Source organism: Pinus tabuliformis, chromosome Q (assembly GCF_031772625.1).
Source record: "Pinus tabuliformis cultivar Carrire ecotype Pingquan chromosome Q, CPIR1, whole genome shotgun sequence".
NCBI lineage: Eukaryota > Viridiplantae > Streptophyta > Pinopsida > Pinales > Pinaceae > Pinus > Pinus tabuliformis.
Window position 1 is genome coordinate 771,423,267 of NC_142296.1, and position 14,366 is coordinate 771,437,632.

The 14,366-nt window shown below is 39.7% G+C and overlaps 1 protein-coding gene across 3 annotated transcripts; it reads left to right on the plus strand.

Annotated features, from left to right (window-relative positions):
- The first annotated feature begins 805 nt into the window (after positions 1 to 805).
- LOC149221764 (WEB family protein At5g55860-like) lies at positions 806 to 8,620 on the plus strand. Of its 3 annotated transcripts, XM_089385230.1 has the most exons (4): positions 1,089 to 1,505; positions 1,590 to 1,648; positions 5,725 to 5,915; positions 6,136 to 8,620. In XM_089385230.1, exons 3-4 carry the CDS (start codon positions 5,745 to 5,747, stop codon positions 8,029 to 8,031), a joined length of 2,067 nt encoding a protein of 688 aa, XP_089241356.1. In that variant the 5' UTR covers positions 1,089 to 1,505; positions 1,590 to 1,648; positions 5,725 to 5,744; the 3' UTR covers positions 8,032 to 8,620. The 3 variants fall into 3 exon arrangements, with proteins under 3 accessions (XP_089241357.1, XP_089241356.1, XP_089241355.1); XM_089385231.1 differs by lacking the exons at positions 1,089 to 1,505; positions 1,590 to 1,648 and adding an exon at positions 806 to 957; XM_089385229.1 differs by having other exon boundaries at positions 1,091 to 1,648.
- The last annotated feature ends 5,746 nt before the right edge of the window (positions 8,621 to 14,366 follow it).

Genomic DNA, 14,366 nt, shown 5'->3' on the forward strand with positions numbered 1-14,366 from the left:
TTGATAAAGACAAACACATAAATAAAAGAAGCACAAAATCTTATAACAGAATTGACCTTAATTGAAGCAACACTAGAGACCTGACTTCACTATAGGAATTTGTATGGGGATGGGTGTTTGACCCTGAAGAATGTGACTGGAATTGTGGGTGTAGATCATGGCCAAAGGTGGACCTACCAAGTAATGTGGGTGCTTCCAAACAAAAAAACATCTCTACATCCCCTCGCATCATACATATTCCTTCCAATGTTGATTAAAAAGGAAAACCTTTCACAAAAGTGCATATAAAGTATGTATGTTGACAACGAATTCCACATGGCAGAGGCTATGGAAACCAGGTATGTTGAGTGCACATACAATGGTGGGCACGGGGTAGGGTAGGGCCCCACTTTTGTAGAGCGAGCGTTCGTCTTAAGATATGCATTTCGAAGCACGTTGCATGACTGGTTCCTTTCTCACTACACCATGAACCTCCACGCTTGAAGCCAACCCTTAGCTTCATGGCCCCCCACAATCACATCACTAACTTCCAATCCACTAGGTGCAACCACGCATGCTCTGTCCCACTTCTCTCGCTTCATTCCTTCAACGCAAATCCCTTCGCAAAAGAAGCAGCCTACTTTTAGATACCTATGGATATTCCTGGTCTCAGTACAACAGATCAATTCCATTTGATTGGTAGCTATTTATTCTCATCTACAGGACAAATCCACCAAGATTCCAAGAGAGATAAAAGGAGAGTTACTGACATCTCAATAGTGCCTTAAAAGGGTAAAATCTTGGGATCCAAATATGGTTTTTAGATAGCTCGAGGAGTAAAGTAGACGCAAAGGAAAAACAATAAAAATATTGCAACTGTAAGAATGATGGTGACATGACAGTGGTAAGGAAGAATAATGAAGAAGAAGATCCGTCTAATCTAATTCTTGAGGTCCATACCAAACCGGGAAACCAGCTGTATACTCCACTCCTCTCCCTCCTATACTTTTCATAATTTGAAATTTATAATTTTTGCCATGGGTTTGAAATGAAATTTATGACAGCTAAATAATCCTTGGTTTAGTTTGGCAATTGCTTCGTACCATCACAAAAACTCAGCACAATCATTAAATTTAAAACCTTGATTCATTATCACAGGGGACTTGCAGGAAAACCACAAATCTTACTTGTAGGAAAACTTCCCATCCATGAAGATAGGAGTAAAAAATGACCGTCGCTTGCGCAACAAAAGATCAAATCGAATAATTAATGATGGTGAAAACCTAGAATTTAACCCCCGCCCTTTGTTGTGCCGCTTCACACGTGTCATTGAGGTACAGCAGTGTTCTGACCGTGACTAGGACCATATAGGGGATAGGCTGGAAGCTGAGTTTTACGAATTTTTTGTGAATAGTCTGTCAGAAACTGCGCCGCGATTAACACATCCATTTCTAATTTCGACACAACGATCTGCAATTTGGGGGCACTCAGGTGCACCTTGCAGCGGAATATACGCTCTGATGGAGGTGCCAATCAGTCCAAAATCCCTGTATTTTGGTTAAACTTTGCAGCTGTGGGACAATGGATTTGACTATTAGGGGTTTTTGCAGTGCGCCCATTTGATTCTCTGGACGGCAGTTTATTGGCGATAGACATTATTGGATTTCAGGTAAGTTGGGCATTCTGAATGCTTACTTTGAAAGAAAATAGATTGACATGTGAATTCATCGTGCCTGTTGATACTGTATTTCATTATGTGGTAATCTGTTGTCAAGCGGTTCGAGTGCCTGGGTCACTGGGACCAAGATAATTGAAATCGTAACAGGCTAGACTGCGATGAGGCCACTGCAGACCTCTCAAGCATGCAGGAGTTGTGAAGCTGCTAGGAGGCCTGCTTTTAACTTTTCATTGGCCGGAAAGTTTTTCTGTTTTTGTCCCCTGTCCTGCCTTTTAAAAATTCTTGTCAAATCATTGGAACTGACTTTTAGAACATTTTGAATCCTCCATAACGCGGTGTGAATGTTCGGATTACTACCAGTTGGGGACTAGACGCTCTCAATGGCCTTAATTTCATGCGAATCAATTTTTGGGACATAGTTTCTATGATTTGTTTCTCCGGAGAAGGATCTTATAGAATTTCTGACATCGGCTAATGACATCCTAGAACTTATTATAGAAAATCTCACAAATCAGACTTCCCTCTGATACTTGGGACTGCACTTTGGGTACTAGGTATTTTTTCTATTTTTGAGGAGTGCCTCAAAAACATGCCAAGGAGGCCGTCTGAGGCCCGAATTGCCAAAATTGCCCAGGGTTGTTCAGGTTCAGAATGTCGAGCTGAATGTCGCTCACCTTTGCCAGGTTCTGGATTATTGTGGTGAGCTACCTGCAGATTTACTGAACCCCTTAGCCGGACCCCAGTAATTTCTACTAGTGGAGCGTCATGAGTGCCACCATAGTTGGCCTCACCTCTGAATTCATAGTTCCTATGTTGGTCTTGGCTATCTCGAAGGTTGAGAAGCACCTGCAACAGGATCTTGATGGCTGGGAAATTAAGGCACTAAAGCTTGCTGCCACTGAACCGATCCCTGCTGCCGGATGATATTCATCCTTTATGATTTTATTGATAATTTCTATATGAGCTTTGTACACAACAGGATGCCTTATTTAATTTACGGACTCTTTGAACTCTTATATTCATGTCATGAAACGCTATGGTACTTTTGACTAGATATGGTAGTTAATTTGGTTAGATTTTGAGGCATTTGCTTTCCCCAAAGCTAGTGCTAGTGGAGAATGCCTGGCAGCCCTTCTTTGATAAAAAAATGCCCTTGCATATCTTAGTCTATATTGACTGTTAAATGGAAGCATTTTCTAGAAAAGATGTATGCAAAAAATTTGCCTTGAAATTGCATCTGGCCTTGTTGGTTTGAAACTCATGCCATACAGATGGTCAATCCACAGCACGAACATAATCCTGGTGGATAGCATAACGCTTTGTCAACCTAACAATTTCCACGGTGATGGATACTAGGCATTTCAATGGGTTACTTCAGGCAGATCAGCGTTTTGGTTTAATTTGATTTGTTTTTCCCATGAAAGAGGACATGCTGAAGTTTTTTTGCAATAAACTAGTGGCAGACTGTAGCTTTTTTGGCTATAATGTTTTAGGGTAGAGCGCATTCTTAAATGAAAAGGAGGAATGGAATTCAATGCTTAATAGTTTTTCGATGGGTTTGAAATATAGAATTGCCCGTTAGGCCAAGAACCAGAGATTCTGTGATCAAATTTGATGAGCAGGCCAGTTCTTCAATGTAAACATGATCTCTGATTATTAATAATCATTAGCAGCTTTGCAAGCAGGATTTTCTCCAAGCTACTTCCATGATTTCCTAGGATGTGCTATAAGATGAAAAGGTTTGAAGTATCAAAGCAACAATTCTCTATACTCTGAAAGTGTACTCTCTGAGCAATGTAACTTTCCTCACTATGTGCTATCAAGTGATCAGTACGTATTAGCGTAAGTGGAAAATGCCTGTATATGTGTTAAAGTATTCACACTTGATCCATGAATTCTTAAATCTGCACGTGAATATGCAATGATCCACTCTAGTTCTTTCCCTTGTCCAAAAATGGCCGTTTTTATGTCTTTCATCTAATGAATTTCACTTGAACGGAACAAGCCACTGTTTAGAAATTCATGTCATAGAGAAGCCAAAAATCTACATAATTTTTAAATTGCTTTCAGTTGGAGGCTTAAGTCATATGACATATTGACATGGAAGAAACGGAAATATGAGTATTGGACACAGGAGACGTTCACCCCAGAAGGACATAGAGGACACGTTTTATATATATATATATATATTAAAAAAATTACAAATACAAAAATGAAATATAAACATAAAGTTACATTTTTTTAATAGAAAAAACATTTATAAAACACTCTGAATCCCTTCAAATCTTGATTGTACCCTTCACCTGCACAATGAGAGACTGAAATAGGTCTTTCAGTACAGCTGAAAGTGAGAAAATAGTAATGAAAAAATATTTTTTAGAGTTGAACAAATAGGTCACTCCCAGGGCACGTGTTGGACACATGCCCTTTAGGTGGGAAGGTTTTTGACCTTGAATAGAGGACTTGAATGAATTTGTCATTTAAAATTTTTTTCCCCTTCCTATTTTCTTTCATATAATAGGAAAACTTTTTCAATAATATTAATTGAAAACCCTTTCCAAGATTTATCACCAAAAATCAGTGTTGCAAACATCCCGATTTTAGCCATTAAAATCCTGAAATTGCAATTTTTTGGCTTAGCCGATGTTTGCTGATTTTTAGTATTTACCAATATTTTCCTTGTTATGATATTTTGGTTTTCCGGACCCTGGCGATCTTGGCAACATTGCTAAAATGAGACAAGGGAACCTTGTTTACCCTTGTATATGAATCAGGAACGCAAATTTGCAGTGGAATTTGTTAGTTTTCCAGTGTTCTATGCTTAGCACAATCACTTATATCAGATCTTCTTCAATTAGCAATCAATTTATCCAATATAATCCAATTTTCCAGCAACAATAAGCAATTGTAGATAGAACTGTAAACCAATGCCCTATAGAAGACAGCCCAGAACAAGAGAGACACAGTGTTTGGTCAAAGACCAGGGAATAACCCCACAAGGGGAAAACCCTTTCAAAATTCTTCCTCTGTTCAGCAGAGGATACAATGTTCCAATTCATCAACAATGAGTCAAAGGTCCAAAAATCAATTAACCAATATCCAGTCAAATGATGAGCTCAAAAGTCAAATATGGTCAACAAGTCAAATCTGCAATTATGGTCAAAGTCAACAGCAGCAGCAGCCCTAATCAGTCAATGGTCAAACCACCTCCAAATCAGCTCAGTCAACAGTCAGAAAATGTGGCCTCCGTTGCTGGTCAAAGTCAACCAAAAACAGCCCCAAATAATGCCTCCAAATCGGGTAAAAGTCAAACTTTAACGTGCGGAAACTTTAGTCCTGCAATTTTGGTCAATGCTGGTCAAAATTCCTGAAAGAGTTCGGTCAACCTCCCAGTCAACTCGGCTTCCAAACAGATCAGAAAATCAGAGTCAAACCATGCTTGAATTGCAAAAAGTCAATGCTGGTCAAAGTCTGAAAACAGAAGATAAATTCGGCCAACAGAAAATGACTCTCTCCTTTGCATGTGTGAAGATGAACCTGCAAATTCAGAGCTATACGAACCAATCCAAGAGAAGAATGTGATGTGTGATGATGCTCCAAAGTGATGTGACATATGGTCTATTTATACGTGACGTGGGGGTTCGAACTTCCTTGCCCAGGCCGACTTGTACTTTTGTGCACATGTGGGTTTTATCTCAAAAATAATATTTTTCCTTGACCAAATTAAAATCTTCCAAGGGCTAGTAGGGGCTTCTCTGGATGAGGAAGGCTTTCCAATGGAGGGAATTTCTCACTGAGCTGCCAAATTTCAACAGAATTTAGCCCAAAAGGGATTCTCGATTATTAGATGACGTGGCAATACGAAGTTCAAACCTGTCTAGACTCTACAGTTAATTTAAAAATGAAATCATCGTTGAAAGAGATGGAAAATATTTGAAGTAAAGATTCAAAAACACTCTTTTTTGAAAAGTTTCTTAATGTTTGCTCTTGATGTCCATACCAGTTGATGTTCCATTTTTTTATATTTTATTTGCATGTTTAATTAATCTGATCCATGTGATTGACAGTGGTAAAGGCTTCACAAAATATGGCAAGCGGCACAACATCTCATAGGGCAACACCCACTCCCACATTTCAGAGAGCAGAGATAGACACAACAGCACCATTTGAATCAGTAAAAGCAGCTGTTAGCTTGTTTGGAGAGAGAGTTCTTGGAGGGCAAGTTTATGCAAAGAAACTTAAACTTCCAGTTGCGGAGGTAATTAGAAACTTCTTTACTGTTGTAACAGCTAAAATTTGTTGAAAGTATGGTTTGAATGCACGTAATTAGCAGCTTCCTTGCTGTTATTACAGGTAAAACATTGTTGAATATATGGTTTGAATGTAAGGGTTATATTATCTTATTTTTAGTCACAATTAGTTTGTATTTGATAGTTCATGTTCTATTTCTTGAAGTCCTTGTTTCCTGGTGCTTATAGAGGCGTGTATCAAAAGAGACAGAACTGCATCTGATTCAAAAGGAACTAGCTAAATCAAAGGATCAGCTCAAAAATGCAGAATTTACAAAGGCTCAGGCACTGCTTGAGCTGGAAAAGGCCAAGAAAGTGGTTGAAGATTTGACTTACCAGTTGCAAAAGGCAAAGGATTCTAAAGAAAAGGCCACTGAGGCCTCAGAAATAGCCAGGCTACGTGCAGAGGAGCTACAAGCTGGAAATACAGAAACTAATGAGGGCAGTAATACAGTTTGGCAGCAAGAATTCGATTCTGCGAGAGAGCAGTATAGTTCTGCTGTAGCTGAGTTGGAAGCTGCTAAGCAGGAGCTTAGAAAAGTCAAACAGCAGCATGCCGCTTCCCTGGAAGCCCAAGAATCAGCCATCAAACAAGCAGAAGATGCAACTGCTGCAAAAGAAAGAAATGCTAAAAGGGTGAAGGAGCTTTCAAAGGAAATCGCTGCAGCAAATGAATCACTTGTTCTTGTTAAACTGGCTTGCATAGAAGCAGAGAAGGAACGGGCAGCCATTCTAGCAGAAAAAGAGGCTGAAGCACATAAAGCAGCTGAGGCAGCTGAACAAATGAGCAAGAAATTGAATGTTTTAAGGCAGGAGCTCAATACTTCAAAAGACTTGGAAGCCAAGCTGGCTACAACAACAGCTGAAGTGGAACATTTGCAAAAAGAGCTGTATTTGGCAAAGGAATCTCAGTCGAAGGTTGCTAAAGCTCAGTCTGATGAAAACCCAAGTACATTGAACTCAGAGATTGGAAAAAGGAAAAACACCATGTCTGGTGCAGATTCTTCAGTAGAATCTATGGCTCCTGAATTTGAGAAGGCAAAAGAGGATCTGAAGAAAGCCACAGAAGAGGGTCTTTCTTTGAAAGCTTTGTTGGATTCTCTAAGGGCTGAGTTGGAGCAGGTAAGGAAGGAAATGGATGGATTGAAAAAGAGAGAGACAGAAGCAGAAGCAGCAGCAGCATCTCTGAATGCTGAACTTCATAAAAGCAGATCGAAAATGGCAGCAGCTGCAGCAGCAGAAGCAAAGGCAAAAGGTGCTTCTTCTGGTCTCTCACTAGCTCTGCAACAACTGGCCTCTGAGGCTGAAGAGGCTAAGAAAGAGGCTGAAGCAATGAAAGAGGAAGCAAAAAAGGCAAAGTTGGAAGCTGAACAAGCGAAGGCTGTTATTGAAAATGTGGAGAGTAGACTGGAAGATGCCTTGAAAGAGGCTGAAGCAGCCAAAGCAGCAGAGTCGGTAGCTATTGAGAAAATAAAATTACTTTCTGAGAAAACAAATGCTGCACGCGTTTCTACATCAGGATCTTGTGCTGGGATCACAATTTCACAAGATGAGCATGATTCCTTAAGTAGGAAAGTTGAGGAAGCAAATGAACTGGCAGAAATGAAGGTGGGTGCTGCTATAGCTCAAGTTGATGCAGTAAAAGCAGGCGAACAAGAAATATTGAAGAAACTGGAAGCAGCAAATCGAGAAATTGAAGAATTGAAATCAGCAGAAGTGCAAGCACTGAAAAAGGCAGAGATGGCAGAAGCGGCCAAAAGGGCAGTTGAGAGTGAGCTACGAAGATGGCGAGAGCGTGAGCAACAAAAGAGGGCTGCAACAGTTTCATCTACACAAAGTTTGACAAACAGTGGAAATATTGATAGTATTACTTACAGGTTTGGACAAAATAAATCCATCTATTCTGAATCACTTGCCGAGGTGCTGAACATAAATATTCCTTCTCCTGAACCACTGAAGGCTGAGCAGTCTGTTGATGGCTACGTGTCTCTGAAGAAAAAAAAGCCACTCATTCCCAAGATTGGACGCATTTTTAGCAAAACCAGAAATCAGATGGATGGTAATTCTTTCAACAATCAGTTTTGAATGAATGTTGCATGAAAATTTAGCAGAATTCACTTTATTCTCAATTCTTGGTTGGATGGTAATCTTCTTCAAGAACACTTGTCTGGGATGAGATTCTGTTGATGCGTAGCAGCACTTGTCACACACTTGCACTTTTTGTTAAGTTGTCTCTTACATGCTGTTCTGTCTGTGACCAAGTTTGTGACATACAGCTGTCATATTCACTATACATAATGAAGGAGTGCATGTACATGTATCTTGCATGCCAAATCTCCTGGCATGAAGCCAAAAAATTGTGTATTAATGCATTACATCGTTGGTCTGGTTGCAAACCTTGTCTCAAATAGACGCTATTTAGATTTGCTAAGGCCCACGAAAAGGCTCATGTTGCTGGTGTTTTCTTTGTTTACTGTATTTGATGCCTACAAGGCATCAGGGTTATGTATATTTAGGGTTGGTAATTAATGTGTTATATAAATGCTCTGGTTTTCAAATTCATTTAACATTTTTGAAATAATGGCAGTCCTCTGAGATGCCAGTTTGTAAGAAGAGATGATGTAACCGACATTGGTACCTATGATTATTCTAATTTTATGTGATGTTTATGATCTGTCTTTTTCTGAGACGTACTTGGTCCAGGTCCTTATCTTGCAGCTTTCTAAAGGCATGACAATCATAATTTAGGGTGTGATGAGTTGTTTATTCTGAGATTCTAATACACAAGTAAAGTCCTGAAAGATCTTGAAATAGTGATGCATTTTTCAATATCAGGAATTGCCATCTTGAATTTTTATGCCATTGACTATTAATGATGCATCCCATTAACATTCCTAGTAAACTGCCTTGCAAAGATAAAGTCTACCGCATTTCCCATTTTATGAAAGTCAGGAGAACGAGTGCTTAGTTTGAATGTTGTAGTAAGTCAGGTGTTGCTTTAGGTTAGGTGTAATCTAAATATGAAATAGCATGAAATGATTTATTTTCTTTGGAAATTTTCTCATTGGGACTACACTTAGAACAGTTTTCAGGGCGGGATCAACCTTCACAAAGTGATGACTCATCATGCATGTAGGTTATATATATATTGTTCAATTTCCTGTGATGATCCTTTTTATGTATTGTTCACCTTTACTATATGCTATAATTTCTATTTTATGGATATTGACATTGATTTTCTAGTTAGAAGCCCATGAATACGACCATATGGCATGTTGTGATCACCTTGACTTCAACAAGTTGTGTCAGAGCCAATTTATTATCTCATGTCCCTGGGAAGGCAGGTTCATACTATTTCGATTCCTTCTAACAAATGGGAATACAAAATCAAATCTTTGATGAAACGCTCCAATCGAGATCCAAATAAATTGTGTCTACTCTTAGGAAAATATCAAAGAATTATTGATCATACTCTTGAAGATATCATTTATGACATTCCCAATGAAGAACAAAATCATGAAACAGACAGTGATAAAAGTAGAGTCTCATTCCTGTGCATTAGACAATGGCATTTTCCGAGAAGACATTCTTGTTCTTGAGTCTACAAAATGATTGATAATGAATTCATTTGCCAGAGCAACTGAATGAAACTTTACCAATAAATATTGATCTTGTTAATCCATCATCAACCATTGAAAAGTGAACATTTAAATATTCTCTTGCAATTGAATTTCATATTACTGTAGTACTTGTCTTTATGATTTGGAAATTTTAATTGCAGAAACACTTTCTCAGATATTGATGATTTCAAAAGCCATAACCAGGTTAAGGATTAGTATCTTTGTTTTTAACAGAGGGCACAGCAGCCATACTGCCCAGTGTTTTAAAACAAACAAGCGGGAGGTCCTGCAGTTAAAAGTTCTCAATAGAGAAAAAAATACCAAGGGCTGGTAGCTAATCCCTGACTGCCCTTTGTTCAAAAAACTGTGGTAACTATTAACTGATTAGCTCGTATAAAGCTTTACATATTGTGCAAGCAGAAGTAAAGTTTTAAAATAATATAAAAAAATTCAAACATTTTGGTTACCGGGCTCTAGCTGTGAAAATTTACTTCTTCCTAATCCTACCTCTGAGAATAGGAGAGACGATCTAAATTTCTGGCCTTTTCTATTTGCTGCTCCATTATGTCCTCTTCCAGGGCTGCTACCTGGTCTTTTCCAAAAGAATCAATTGATGCAGCTGGGGCTGCAGATTTCCTCAGCTTCTCTATGCCAGCCTTTTTCTCTAGCTCCAGATGCTTTACTTTCTTTTGAAGTTCGTTGATTATTTCTTCACCTTTCTTAGCTTCTACTATTACATTTTCCCCAACCTCTAGAAGAACATTTTCCCTTTGGGTTTGCCCAACCGGACCTTTATCTTGAACATTTGCCTTTGAGTCACCTGTAAGCTAAGTTACCAGGATTCGGATATGGATTCGGATTCAAATACGGATCCGGATCCAGATCTGCTAGATTTTTGAAAATCCAGGATCCGGATACGGCAAGGATACGTCAAGTACAAAAAATATAATAATATTTTTAAAATTAAAAAAAACACTTTTAGAGTTGAAAAATCAAATCCATTTATAAATCACAACATTTAGAACTGAAATCATTAGATATATTATAAATATGAACACTGAAACACTGAAATGATGCATCCTCCCTCATACGAAAGGGATAATATCATAAATGATAATAGTAAGTACAAAAATGAGCGTCTCATCCATGATCACTCTACTAATATGATAACGTGCAGTAGGTTTAACTACATATCCTCAAATGGATCTACATTCTCTTCTTCTGCATATTGCAATTCTACATCATGAATAGATGACGGGGGACCTGGAATGTAGGAAGCTGCATCAGAAGGTTGGACTATAGGAAGCTGTAGAGACCACTTCATCGTATTAACCACCAAACGAAACCAAAAGCTAAAAATCGCATTGCAATTAGGTTGAAATCTGTGGCAAGGTCGGATTTCCTTGCGGGATCCATTTCCCTTTTGCGGGATTTGTTTCTTCAACACAGTCAACCAGAAAGTCAATGCTGGTCAAAACAGCAACAAAACTTCACCAATGCAGCTCAGTCTTCCTTGGTCAAAATCGGCCTGAAGAGGAGGTCAAATGCAGCCCAAAACAGCTCGGTCAGACTCTGTCAAAGGAGAGACAAAATCTGCTGTGATTTTCTGCGGTCAAAACAAAAGTAAACCTGAAGTCAACGCTGGTCAAACAGTGCCAAACACCTCGATTTCTGTACCAATTAATGCAGCCTCAAGAGAGCAAAATTTTGCCCCAGAAGATAGTAAAACTTGGTCAATAACGCTCTAGTCAATGCTGTCTTGAAACTCTAAAATTTCGGCCTGCAATCTGTCCTAGAAATTCGTCCTTCATCCACACGTGTGAGAGAAAGGGATGATCCCCAAGCTGTATGAACCAATCAGATTAGGAGAGAGAAGAAATGATGAGTGATTGATGTCCAAATGATGAGAGAGGTCACACTTGTTTATACAATTCATTGAGGGTGAATTGACATATCTATTGGGCTTCTTGACCTACATTAAACTGAGGTCGACCTTAACAATTTGTGCATGAGAGAATATATTCAAAATTCCACCTCTGCTTATCTGAATGAAGTGATTTTTATATCAAATTTGGACCTCTTGAAAAGAGGAATCCAATGCAATAATCATCTCCATCATATGAGCTGTCCCAAGGTGGATTTTGGCCCTAGTTGCCAATTTTAACACCCTCTCAACTAGGGAGAATTCTACCCGCCAATCCATTTGTCATCATCATGCCATCTTGTCATCATATACCATCTCTGTCATCATTGCTCTACTCTGCTGAACCATGAAGTAATAATGAAGAATTGATCGAGAGCGAGTCACAATACCTTACCACTCTCCACTAACAAAAATCAAACCTTGATCCTAGATCAAGTTGTTGAACACCATGCATCTTAGTCATAGGGAGTACGACAGTACACAATGCATCCATCGATAGTGCTATGGTCCCTAACCACTTTTCCCAACTCATTGGCCAGATGAGAGATACTTCCCATGAGTCCCGGACTCCATGGGTAGGGTGTATGCTGGGGCATTGACAGGAGAAGGTGAACCACTCATTCTATGCATAGTCAATCGTAGGGGAAGGTGAAGCAGTCACCCTACACACATGTCAACCTTCATGGGGTATCACAAGGGAAGGTGAACCACTCACCCTATACATAGTGCACCATTAGGGAAAGGTGAACCACTCACCCTATGATCGCTCATAGCTCCAAGAAGCACCCCAAGCCCCCAGGAGTTCCCAAAGCTCAGTGTTCAACTCTCAGTGTTCAACTCATACGGGACTCTCACAGGAGGGTCTTTCCACGACTCTAAGTCTCTCTCGGAAGGTTAAGAATTTGACCTTCCCCAAGGGCTTTGTGAGAATATTTGTGACCTGCTCATCCATCCTGATGTGTTGGAACGTTATTGCTCGTCGTTGTACCATATCTCGGATAAAATGGTACCTGATATCAATGTGCTTGGAGTGGTCGTGGAACATGAGATTCTTTGAAAGGTGAATCCCACTCTGGTTGTCGTAGAAGATCACGGTGGTATCCAAGTGCTCAAATAGCTCACTGAAGAGCTTTCTCAACCAAACAACATCACGCTGGTTGCATAACAAATGTATTCGGCCTCGGCGGTGCTTATAGCAATTGATTTCTGCTCCTTGCTCATCCAAGATAGTGAAGCAGACCCCAAAGAGAAGCAACACCTAGACGTGCTCTTATGAACCACCACACTGCCAACCCAGTTAACATCTGTATATCCATGTAGCCTCAAATTTCGGGCAGTGTATCTCAGTCCATAGTGGATTGTGCCCCGAAGATATCTTAAGAGATTCTTAGCAGCAACCAATGAATGTAATGAGGCTCGACCATAATTTGACTTAACGTGTTCACAACGAAGCATATGTCAGGACGAGAGTTTACCAAGAACATTAGGGCCCCCACAAGTTGACGATACTCAAAAAGGTTTGCTAATCCGAGCCCAACAACACTTCCACATAGCTTCTTGAAGTTGATTTTTATCGGAGTAGACACAGACTTGCAATCCACCATCCCACATCTCTCAAGTAGATTCACAATGTATTTTCCTTCATAAAGGAAAATAGTGCATCAATCTTAGCTCTTTCATCTCGAATTCAGAAGCCAACTCCCTCTTGCATTGATGAATGAGAGGGTCATCACTTGTCAGAAAGAGATCATCCACATAAAGGACCAAAATGAAAGGCCTGACCTTTTCAACCTTGAAGTATAGGTTCGGGTCAACTTTACTCCTTGTAAATCCTAGCTTCATAAGGTAGCTATCTATCTTCTCATACCAAGCCCTGGGAGCTTGCTTCAACCCATAGAGGGCTTTCTTCAACTTGCATACATGTGTCTTACAATCTTGAATTTCGAACCCCTCGGGTTGTTCTACATAGACTTCCTCCTTAAGCGAGCCATGCAAGAAAACAATTTTGACATCCATTTGGTGTAGGCTCCATCCTTACAAGGCAATGAGGGCTATGATCGAACAGATGGTGGTATATCGGGTAACCAGTGCAAATATCTCATCATAGTCCACTCTTTTCTTTTGAGAGAAGCCTCGAGCAACGAACCTGGCTTTAAACTTTTCAGCACTTCCATCAGCTACATATTTGATTTTGTAAAGCCATTTTGAAGTGACCACTGACTTGTCCTTGGGTCTAGGAACCACATCCCAGACATCATTCTTCATGATCGACTCATATTCCTCATTCATCACATTTTTCCAAACTTGATGCTTCACGACTTCTTCGAATATACATAGCTCAGGTTGTACAATGGTACTCATGGTAGCTAAGTACCCTTGGTACCTGTTCGGCTTCTTGCTTTAACGAAATGTTCCCCTTAGTGCAACATGTCTCTCAACATCTTCAAGAGTATCTTTGAGCCACAAAGGTCTTTTTCTTGAAGTAGAGGGCTCACAAAGAGGTGGGTCAATGGGATCCATCAGACCTTCAACATCGGGTATCGAATCATCCGTTGAAGATTCATCCTGCTTTCCTGCATCATCATCATTGTCCTTCCTAGGGATAGGAAGATCACTGACTTTTCTAAGGGCAAAATCTTTATCGAAGGTGACATCATGACATATTCCACTTCTCTTTAACCATACACAAATTCTATATGCCTTCGAAGTTTCACTATAGCCCACAAACGTTCCTTGCTTCCCAGATGCATCTAGCTTGTTTCTTTTCTCTTTCGGCACATGAAAATATACGGGGCAACCAAAAATTCTAAAATGAGAAACATCAGGTTTCTTACTGGTGAAAACTTTTTCGAGTGTGTTGAAGTCCAATGCTTGAT

Excerpts from the sequence above, each read along its gene's own strand:
- LOC149221764 (XM_089385231.1), top strand. The coding sequence starts at position 5,745 with ATGGCAAGCGGCACAACATCTCATAGGGCAACACCCACTCCCACATTT. Across the intron at positions 5,916-6,135 it reads TTAAACTTCCAGTTGCGGAG|AGGCGTGTATCAAAAGAGAC; the intron begins GTAATTAGAAAC and ends TGGTGCTTATAG.